At 35.0% G+C, this 11736-nt stretch overlaps 1 protein-coding gene across 4 annotated transcripts in view; it reads right to left on the reverse strand.

The window, feature by feature from the left end:
* Positions 1 to 11736, reverse strand: part of ZCCHC11 (zinc finger, CCHC domain containing 11) — a 217543-nt gene that overhangs the window by 120110 nt on the left and 85697 nt on the right. For all 4 annotated transcript variants that reach the window (XM_006839775.1, XM_006839774.1, XM_006839773.1 and 1 more), the window contains one exon: positions 8991 to 9107. In XM_006839775.1, coding sequence (XP_006839838.1) covers positions 8991 to 9107 — 117 coding nt within the window. The remainder of the gene's footprint in view (positions 1 to 8990; positions 9108 to 11736) is intronic.

Raw genomic sequence — 11736 nt, forward strand, 5'->3', positions numbered from 1 at the left:
ACAACAACAACAACAATGTAACCATAAACTACAATAAAGGTAATAAACATCAATCACACACAAAAGTTTCCTCATACCTCTCTGAAATAATTTCCTCTCCCCTTCATACCCACCAATTCTCACACCAAGGATTTACTTTCCATGACTCAAAATTAGACTTTTAGTGTTGCGCTATAGGATAAGCACTGGACTTTGAACCACAAACTCAGCAGTTCAAACACAACAGCTGCTCCTTGGAAATCCTATAGAGTCACAATGAGTGGGAACCAACTCCACAGCACTAACAACAACAACAAATAAGTAGTATTTGTTTTCTATGATTTTATATAAATGGAATCATACAGTATATACTTGTTTTTGTCTGGCTTATTTTACTCAAGGTAATTATTTTGAGATTAATCTGTGTTGTGTATAAAAACAATTTATTCCTTTTTATGATGAACAGTATAATATGGTATGAATATACCAGAATTTATATATCCATTCACCTGATAGAAAGGAGGCTATTTCCACTCTCTGGTTATTAAAAATAATGCTGCTAAGAATAGTTCACATACTTCTTCATATATGCATATATAATGATAGAGTTGTGAAAACGATGATCTTAGCACGATATGGCTGACTTATCAATAACAGCAACAGAAGCCAGAAAACAATGGAATAGTATCTCCTGTGTGCTGACAAAAAGTAATTATCCACTTAAATCTCAATGAGATTATCTTTCAATGTGAAGGTCTAAGTATGTTGGTGGTGGTTGTTGTTAGGGAATGGAATGGAAAGGCTGGGTCACATGTTTGTTTAGCTGTGTATTTCACTTATTAAATGACTGCTAAAATGATGTCCAAAGTCAATGCACTATTTTACATTCCGACACATAGGGAGTGAAATTTGTACTTCCCTCCATATCCTTGATAGTACTTGCTACAGTTTCAGTCTTTTTCAGATATTCCAATAAGTAATATTTTGCTGATATCTTAATTTGAATTTTCCTAATACAAAAAGTTCCTGGATTACAAAAGAGATCCATTCTTAATAGTGTCTTTAAGTGGAATTTGTAGGTAAATCAGAACAGGTGCATAAGGGTCTTATGTAGCCTTACTTCAGTGCAAAAGGCTCACAGCCTTTTCAATGATATAAAAGCTGCACATGCAGCAAATGAAAAGTGATTGTGATGAATTTGTTTTAAGAAGGGGTAAGCAGAGTTTAGCTCAATCATTTCAAGTGAAGGCAAATGTGTTTAACATTAAAAAAGGACTCTGAAACATTACAGCCCCAATCAAAGAAAGGGGGGGGGGCAATCTCACCACAACAATCCAATCTCCCTCATGAGGCTCCGTAAAAGGGTCATTATGTCTCCTCCTTGTCTCCCACTGCAGGACTTGGGCCCACCTTTTATCATTCTAGTTATCATGACGAATCACTAAAACTATAAAAATTTGGACCTATTCTACTTTTTATTGGGTTGTCTGTCTCCTTTTTATTGAGTGTTCAAAGTTGTTTATTCTAAATACAAATCTTTTGGTTTGAAAGCTTATTAATTATTGATTCAATTACTTTAACAGATACGAGACCAATTCAGATTATCTATTTCTCCACGCATTTAAGTTTTGAGACACTGAGTCTTTCAAAACACTGGCTCAACTCAAATAAGCTATCAAATTTCTGGGCAAATAAATATTCATAATACTCCTCTGCCGTTGGTGGTGGTATGTGCTGTCAAGTTGATTCTGACTAATAACAACCCTGTATTGGTTTCCAGGGAGCAACTGGTAGATTTGAGCCACTGACCTTACGATTCAAACTGACCTTGTGGTCCAGCGCATTATCCCACAGTGCCAATTTACTATCCTTCTTATTTTTATGAGATCTGAAGTGATTCCCCCCATATGTTATTTTGATAATAGTTTGTATCTTTTTTTCTGGGTCACCCTGGTGCTGTAGGAGAAGCACTGAACCACAAGGTCAGTTTGAACCACAAGGTCAGTGGTTCAAAACTCAGCAGTCACTCCTTGGAAACCCTATACAGGGTTGCTATGAGTTGGAACCAACTCAAAAGCACTTAACAACAACAACAAACCTAGAGGTTTATCAATACTATTATTCAAAGAATCACCTTTTTTGGTTTTATCATCTCTTCAAATTTCATAATTTTAATTTCATTGATTTCTGCTCTGGTATTTATTTGTTTGCCTATGCTTTCTTTAAATTTAATTTGATCTTTTTTCTAGTTTCTGGAGGTAGGTTTTGATCTTTCTTCTTGAATAAAAAGTCCATCAAATATATATTGAAATTCAAAAATTTACTAATTCAATGCTATATATTTCCTTCTATGATATGGTTACACTGTATCCCACAAATTTTGATAAGTTTTAATTTTGTTCCAAATATTTAAAAATTTATCTTGATATTTCTTTTTTGGATCCATGTGTATTTTAAAATGTATTTTTTAAATCTACAACTATATGTGGACTTTCTTTTTAATTCAATTTTTCCACAAAATTCTTGAAGACCTCTCATACTATATTTCTTTCATTGTTTTCTAGTTTAATTCCAACACTATGGCCTGAAAACAAACTTTGTTAAGATCAGTATTCCTTAAAATTTGTCCAGATGTATTTTATGGGTCAGAATATTAGATTCAGTCGATTAATTCTCTTCAGTTAAATTTATTAGTTTTCAGCCTGATGGATCAATAAATTACAGATAAAGAGGCATTAAACTCTGCAACTATAATGACAGATTTATATATTTCTTCTTATATGTCTGTCAAGTTTTTGTCTCATCTGTTTTATTGCATTCTGTTGAAAAGCACATACACATTAGGAACTGTTATGTCCTCTTGGAGTTTATATCTCTCTCTTTAACCCTGATAATATTCCTTCCTTTAAAGTCTATTTGTCTGAAATTAATATAGCTACTTCAGCTTTCTTTTGATGAGTGTTATCATGGTATAGCTTTCTCTATACTTTCACTTTTATAAAAATGAAGTCTTAAACCTCCCGTATTTGGGAATTCCATCTCTTAGGTGTTAACTTATGCTAAGTCTGAGGATGGTAAAAGTAAGTGAAATTTGGAATGGACTAAAGTCATTGTTTAACCATATCTGGGAGACGACCAAGTACTTCTGATTGTAAGATCTGCTGGGAACTCCATGTCTTGAAAAAGAAGAGATTATTTCTTTCTTGATTTGAAAGTGGTAGCAGAAAATATCTATGCTACACTACCTTAATGAAAATCTGTATGGTTTCAATTAGTTAAAAAAAAAAAATTGTGGATTTACTATCAACGCTCATGGAAAGCAGCAGTCAACTAACCAAACAATGTATTGCATTAAGCAAATGTGCTGCAAAAGACCTCTTTAAAGTGTGAAAGAGCAAAAATGTCACTTTGAGGACTAAGGTGTGCCTGACACAAGCCATAGTATTTTCAGTATTCTCATGTGTATGTGAAAATTGGATAATGAATAAGGATAGACCATAGAGAGAACTGAAACATTGAGTTATGTGTTGGAAAAGAATATTAAAAGTAGTATGGACTGCCAGAAGAACCAACAAATATGTGTTGAAAGAAGTACAGTCAGAATGCTCCTTAGAAGCAGATTTCAAGACTTCTCTCTTACTTTATAAAGCAGAAGGTCAACGAAATGGATTGGCACATTGAAAGCAGCAATGTAACAACTGTGAGGATGTGGCAGAAAACAAGGCAGTGTTTCATTCGGTTGTGCAAAGGGTAGCTATGAGTCAAAACCGACTCGATGGCACCTTACAAAACGACAACAACCATCTTTGTCTTTGTATTTAAATTTGTTTTCTTATAGACAACATATTGTTGGGTTTTCTTTTTTTTTTAATCCTTTTATGTCAGTATCTTTTCTGCAAGTCTGCCTCCTGGCCGTCAGTCTCTTTTAATTGATGCATTTAGACCACTTTCATTTAAGGTGATTAATGACAAAATTGAATTCGTATTTACCAGACAAGGAGGTTTTCAAAAAGTGCATGGAAAATTCTATTATCTTTTAATTCTATTTTTACACAAACTTTTTGAAGCCCTATCATACTTCTAACAGAATGCTCCTTAGTAGTTGAGAACGGCAAGGCTCTAACTAGCTTACTTTGTTGTACACATCACCAGCAAACACTTGCTAAAATGGTCATCATGGCTGATGAAATAGAGGGTAACAAAAACAATCCCTCAATGAGAGAGACTGATACAGTATCACAAAAATTGACTCAAATATACCAAATATCTTGAAGATGGGGCAGAACCAGACAATATTTTGTTATTCTACATAAGGTCACCATGAGTCAAAGCCAACTCAATAGCATATACCTATGACTTGTTTTTTGACTTGTTACAGTTTTTCTGCTTCTTCCAGTTTTTCATCAAGAATTATACATGATTCCATTTTCTTTACTTCTCTTACTATATCCAATTATGATTTAAAAATTTTTATTAGTGTTTACAATCTACATTTACAACCAATATTAAGTTCATTTTCAAATAACAAGAGTAATACAGGTTTCCTGATCTCAAATATTCCCAATTCCTCCATCTTCTTATTACACTGTTGTCCTTCATTTTACATATCCATAAATTAAAATGACCAGATACACTACTGCTATTATTATTTTGAACAAACTACTATTAGATCAATTAAGAATAAGGATTAATAAGAGTTTACCTTTATTCCTTCTTGAATACTCTTTATGTAGTTTTGAGTTTCTGACCTGCATCATTTTCTAAGTGTCTCTGAAGAACTCCAATGAACATTTCTTCCACAGTTCCTCAATTTTTGATTAAGAAAATCTTTCACTATTGAAGGATAATTTTGCTGGGGACACAATTCTAGGTTGTTGGGGTGGTTGTTCTTTCAACTGTTTAAACATTTCACTCCATTCCATTCTTGCTTGCATGGTTTAAAGAAAAATCCGATGTAATTTTATGCTTGTTCATCAGTAAGTAGGTGTTTTATTTCTCTGGCTTCTTGAAAGATTTTCTCTGTCTCTGATTTCTGAAGTTTAAATATGATAAGAATAGGTGTAGATTTTTTTTGTATTTATCTTACTTGACGTTTTCTCTGACCTTCCTGTATCTGTGATTCGGTGTCTGTTATCAATCTTGGAAAAGTCTTAGCCAACACTACTTTGAATATTGCTTCTCTTTTTGTCTCTTTCTTCTCCTTTAGTAGTACTCCCTTTTGTCACTGCCCCATAGTTCTTGGGTAATCTGTTTATTCTGTTAAATTCTTTCAGATCTTTGCTTTTAAGTTTGTAAACTTTTCACTGACATGTCGTATAACTCACCTATTGTTTATTCATCCATGTGCATTTATGAACCTTCATTTTAGCTACATTGTATTTTATTTCTACCATTTATTTTTTATTTCTTATAGCTTTCATGTCTCTGCATACATTACACCCATTTGTTCTTTCAAGTTATCTGTTGTCCCTTTTCCCACTACAGCCTTTAGTATATTAATTGTAGCTAATTAACATACTGAAGTCTCGATCTGATGCTTAGTTTCTCTCTTCAGGTTGTTTCACCTTTTTTGCAAACCTTATCATTTTTTGTTGAAAGCTGAATGTGATGGATTCGGTTTTAAAAAAACAAAACTAAGGCCATTAGTATGAAATTTTAAGTTTATCTAGTTGTTGTTGTTGTTAGGTGCCACTGAGTCAGTACCGACCCATAGCAACCTTATGCACAGCTGAACGAAACACTACCCGATCCTGGGCCAACCTCACTACTATTGCCATGCTTAAGTCCATCAATGCTGTCACTTAGACAATCCATCTCATTGGGGGTCTTCCTCTTTTTCTCTGACCCTCCACCTTACCAAACATGATATCCTTCTTCAGTGACTGGTCCCTCCTGACAATACGTCTGTAGTATGAGACGAAGTTTGACCATCTTGGCCTCTAAGGAGCACTCTGGCTGCACTTCTTCCAAAATATATCAATTGGTTCTTTTGGCAGCCCATGTCACTTTCAATATTCTCCTCCAACACCATAACTCAAGGCATCAGTTCTTCTACGGTCTTCCTTATTCACTGTCCAGCTTTCGCATGCATATGAGGTTATTGAAAATACCATGGCTTGAGTCAGGCGCACCTTAGTCCTCACGCTGACATCTTTGCTCTTCAACACTTTAAAAAGGTCTTGTGCAGCAGATTTGCCTAATGCAATACATCATTTGATTTCTTAACTGTTGCTTCCATGAGTGTTGATCTAGTTTATCTAGTTAAAGGCTAGGAAATGTTTACTGTTTGCTGTAGCTGAGATGTCAAAGGCTAACTTTCTCTTTAGAGTCCTTGTTTGTGTGTCCCATTGTGTTTCAGTTACCCTAGAAAATCTTTCTTATATAGAAACCTTGCATTTCTTTTAGCTATAATTCCATTATTATACAGAACCCTATGGATGTGGTAAGGACCCCTGATGGCACAGTGGGCTAAGCACCTGACACCTAACCACAAGGTCACGAAGTTTAAAACTATGAGTCAGAATCGACTCAGTGGCAATGGGTTATTAATGTGGTAGCATGGTGTAGGGGAAAGGGAAGCAATGTATAGTCCTATGATTAGATTCCTGTCTTTCAGTAAACATGTGTCCCTGAGGTGTGACCTTTACAGAGTACTTCTCAGTTTTTCTCCATTTAGTGAGACAGAAAAGGCTAAACATGATGAGTCTGAGTATTTCCCTTCTCCATGGTCAGTTATGCTTTGGTAAAACCCAAGTTGGTTAAGCTTTGGTAAATTTTTCTTTGATGGCATGTCTTTTTAAGGAGAAAAGAGAGCTCTATGAGTACTTTTACATGATTACTTTTTCCCTGATACTGCTGGGAGAAAGAAGGAATTTTTTTCTGATCTTCACAATAAGAAACTGGTGGGGTTCCTGGAGGTAAAAACTCATGAAAGTGTAGAAGCCCTCTTAGGACTTCTCACCCTCCATTACCCTCCCCCATAGAGTTTTAAACTCCCAACCTAGTTCACACTGAGCTCCTAACAATTCGTCAATTACAGTTAAAAGTGTTCCTACCTGCACTGGGTATTGGCTCCAGCTGTAGGCTTCTAGTCCATTCCCAGTAAGTTGTGATTTTCTGTATTTGCCTGTTTCTCCAGTTTTCGAGGCAACAGTTTGCCCTGTGACCTCATTTTCTAATGGATCTAAGAAGAGTTATTGATTTTCAGTGTGTTCAGATTTTTTCTTGTGAGGAAGGAAGTGACAATTCCCAAGCTCTTTACAAATCAGACCAGAAATAGAAAGGATTTTCTCCTTGTTATGGGTTTATTTGTCAGTTTCTTTGCATGCCTGGTAATTTGTGACAATGTGAATTTCTGGTGGTGATGGATATTTTTGTAATTCTGTAAGCAGACTTAAGCTTTGTTCTGGTAATACTTAGAAATGGGGATCCTTCTGTGTGTCTTGCCTTTAAGGTATTTTAGGTGAGACCAGAGCCACAATTACTTTAAATACTCCCACTCCTGAGGTAAAATCCTCCTGAAAGTGTCCTAGGATGTATCATGTTTTCAAAAATGGATGGTGGAAAAGCACTATTTCCAGTTCTGTGTGAGCAGCAGGAACCATTCTCTCAAATTGCCTTGGATCATTCCTTTCCCTGGCTTCAAGCAGCTTCCTCACATGCATGAACCAATAGGTATTCTGCTGAATACTCTAAGGGGTACCTCCACAGATCTCTGCAGTTTTCTTTATGCAGTTTTCTCTTCTCCACTACTCTGTTCTATTAACTTTAGCCACCTTGGACTCCCAAAACTCTCAGGTCCGCCTCTTCAACTCTGGGATTCCATTGGGTTTCCCTTCCTACAATGCATTCTGGAAACTCACTCAAGCTGGGATAATCATTGGACTCACCTCATTTGTTGCTATCTCCTGGGGATCATGATATTTCATTGCCTAATCAGAAATCCTATACAGCTGGATGTATTAAGTAAAAACCATGTCAGATATCATCATACCAATGCAAAAACAAAAATAAAGAAATTAAACTTGCCCTCTAAAATACCAGACACTAACGTCTAAAATGGGAGACAAAAAGTAGACATTTACCATACAGTATATTAAATTTTGTGACCAAAATATGTAAAGGCTATTATGGAAGTACAGAGAAACAGTATGTATCCCATATCAACTGGGAAGGTCAAGTTAGCGATTATTTATCAAAAAAGATACACAAGTTGACACTTAAATATAAGTAAGAGGTTATATCAACATAATTCTTAAAAGAATAAATAATATACTAATAAATTTTAAAAACATAAAAAGTACTCAACTCATATTGTCTATCTTTAATAAAAACTCATGAAATCCAAAATTCCAAAGCTTATAAGGCTCTGCCAACTTTTCCAGTTTAATCTCAAACTATCTTCCCACAGATCTTTGCTCCAATCATACTAGACTCTAAGTTGTTCATATGCCATGTCTTCTCTTGACTAGACACCTTCATTCATGCTGCTATATATTTTTTTTGCATAAAATGCTCTCTACTCATCCCTCTAGGTCACCCACCATTTTGCTTGTTTTACTGCTACTTCAAGTTTCAACCTAAAAGTCACTTCCTCAGAGAAACCTTCCCTTGTCCTAGACTAATTAAAATAATTTTATATATTCCCTTAGCACCCCATCTTACCCTTTAATTAGACTCATCATACTTAAATTCTTATGCAATATATGCCCCTTCACAGTATCTTACTCACAAATGCCTTAGTCCTAGCATACAAGAACTCAGTAAATACTGGTTAAACTATCTGACAGCTTTAAACACATGAAATCAGCATTCTTCAGGATGAACAAATTGGTCTCTGAGAAAGTTCCCATCCTGACCACCTGAGATATGAAAAGCAATCATAGCTTTCAAGGTTATACTTCAGTTATTAAGAGTGGAAAAAGAGTACCTAATTTTTACCTTCGCAAATAAAAAATATTTGACGTCACCATTCTAAAAATAAATAAATATCCTTTTATAAAAGAACTTACCAGAATATTTTTCTTATGTCGTTTCTCTTTTATATGTTTATGAGCTCTCTGTATGTTTTCAATGAGAATTAAGCAAAGTTTGCATAAATACCGACAATTGGTATATTCTGGTGAGCGCTGAAGAGAAAGGTTAAAAAAAAAAAAAAATTTTTACTTCAAAGAAGTAAATTATTAACTATGCAATGTAAACGAATGATATAATTATGTTACAGCACAAAGGGAGTACATTTTAATAAGCAAGTCAGTGAGTATATATCAAAGATAGTTTATTATGATAAATTTATAGTAATTTCAAAATATTACAACATTAAATGTTTTGCATATAACCTAACAAAAATCAACCCAGTGTATAAGAATTTCTACTTCAATGCTGTACCCAAACCTTTATTCTTTGATTACTATAAAAAATAATATAGTCTCAAATAAACCAAACACAAAACCTGCTGTCATTGAGTCAATTGATTCATAATTCAGTTCCTCTAACACAGAGTAGAGCTGCTCCGTAAGGTTTCTGAGACTGTAAGATTTTACAGGAGCAGGCAGTCACATCTTTCTACTGGTAAGTCTGAAATGCCAATCTGTGGTTAGCAGCCCAGTGATTGACTGACCTACTGTGCCACCCGCACTCCTTCACTCTCAGATAAGCTATTTGAAAAGGATTAATCACAAATATCAGAGCCAATTTCCAAAGTTGAATTCACAAACCACTTCATCTAGTCTCAGTTATCATGGGAAGAAATGGATCACTTTTAAAGCAACTACGCTAAAGGGAGTCTTGGTGTGACGCCATAGGTTAATGCACCAGACTGCAAAGCTGTATGAACTACAAGGTCGGCAGTTCAAGCTCAACAGCTTCTCCTCGGAAACCCTATATAGGGTCGCTATGGGTCAGAATCTACTTTACGGATCTTTAACAACACAACTCTAAAAGGAATAAAAATTCTGATACATAAAGGTACTACTCACAGTACTTTACTAATAATCTGCATATTTCTCAACACAGCAATAAATGTTTACCGAGTGCTTGCTATATATCATACACTATGATAGCTATCTCACATACAAGGAAACTTCAAAACTTTAAAAAAATTCATGGAAATTTTCCAGTATCTTTTAATACTATTTTTTCATGAACTTCTTGAAGCCTCCTCATATAATGCCATTTTAACTCTCCTGTTAATCCAAAGTAAGATTTTACTTGTCTTATTGACTATGCAAAGGCATTCGATGGTGTGACCATAACTTATGGATAGATAGGAATGGAAATTCTAGAACATTTAATTGTGCTCAGGAGGAACCTGTTCATGGACGAAGAAGCAGTTATTAGAAAACAGGGATACTGAATATTTAAAATTAGGAAAGTGTATCAGAGTTGTATCTTTCACCAAATTTATTCAATTTGTGTATTAAGTAAATTATCTGAGAAGCTGGACTATATGAAAAAGAATTTGTCATCAGGATTACAGGAAGTCTCAACTACCTACGAGATGCAGATGACACAACTTTGCTTGCTAAAAGTGAAGAGGACTTAAAAGTACTTATTGATGAAGATCAGTATAGATTGCATCTCAGTGTAAAGAAAATGAAAATCCTCACAAGTGGAATAAATACCACATTATAATAGAAGAAAGACTGAAGTTGTCCAAGATTTCATTATACTATGATCCATAATCAACACTCACAAAAACAGCAGTCAAGAAATCAAATGACGTATGACATTAGGCAATTCTGATTCAAAAGACCTCTTTTAAAAGTGTTACAGAGCAACGATTTCCTCACTTTGAGAACTGAGGTACGCTTAACCCAAACCATGATTTTTTAATTACCTTATTATATATATGAAAGCTGGACAATGAACAAGTAAAACTAGAGAAAAAAATCAATGCATTTGAAATACGGTGTTGGTAAAAACTTACAGTACAATGGACTGTCAGATTGTCAAAAGAACAAACAAATCTGTCTTGGAAGGAGTATAGCCAAAATGCTCATTAAAAGCAAGATTTCTAGACTTTGTCTCATTTATTTTGGACATGTTATCAAGACAGGCCAGACCCTGGAAAAGTACAACATACTTGGCAATGATGAGCAAAGAAGAGGAAGAACTCCCAACAAGATCTGACAACAGTAACAGCAATAAAGGGCTCAAACATAAAACTGTGGGGATGGTGCAGGACTGGACAGTGGTTCTTTCTGTGTATAGCATCACTATGAGTTGGAACTGACACCACAGCATTGGAAACATTTCAGAACCTACAGAAAGAGGTCTAAATGATCAATAACAAAATAACAGAAATAGAGAACAATCTGAAAGGGCAAAGGAGTACAATAGATGAGATGGAAGGCAGAACCAGTGATCTGGAAGACAAATCTCTCAATACCACTAAGATAAAAGAACAAACACAAAAAAGGATACAAAATTCTGAAGAAGGTCTAAGATTCATGTTGGACAACATGAAGAGGAGTAACTTAAGAATTATCGGCATTCCAGAACAAGAAGAATCGCACAAGTCCACAGAGGAAATAGATGAAGAACTGCTGGAAGAAAATTTCTCTAACATCATGAAAAGTGAAAAGATAAACATTCAAGAAGCTCAATGAACTCCAGGAAGGGTATACCCCAAAAGAAAATCACCAAGACATATCATAGTCAAGCTCCCCAAACTCATAAAGATAAAAAGACACTTCTGAAAGTAGCCAGGGAAAACAGAAGTATCACATACAAAGGCAAGTAAGTCAGATTAGGCTC

This window comes from Chrysochloris asiatica, unplaced genomic scaffold, assembly GCF_000296735.1.
Source record: "Chrysochloris asiatica unplaced genomic scaffold, ChrAsi1.0 scaffold00026, whole genome shotgun sequence".
In the NCBI taxonomy this organism is placed as follows: domain Eukaryota; kingdom Metazoa; phylum Chordata; class Mammalia; order Afrosoricida; family Chrysochloridae; genus Chrysochloris; species Chrysochloris asiatica.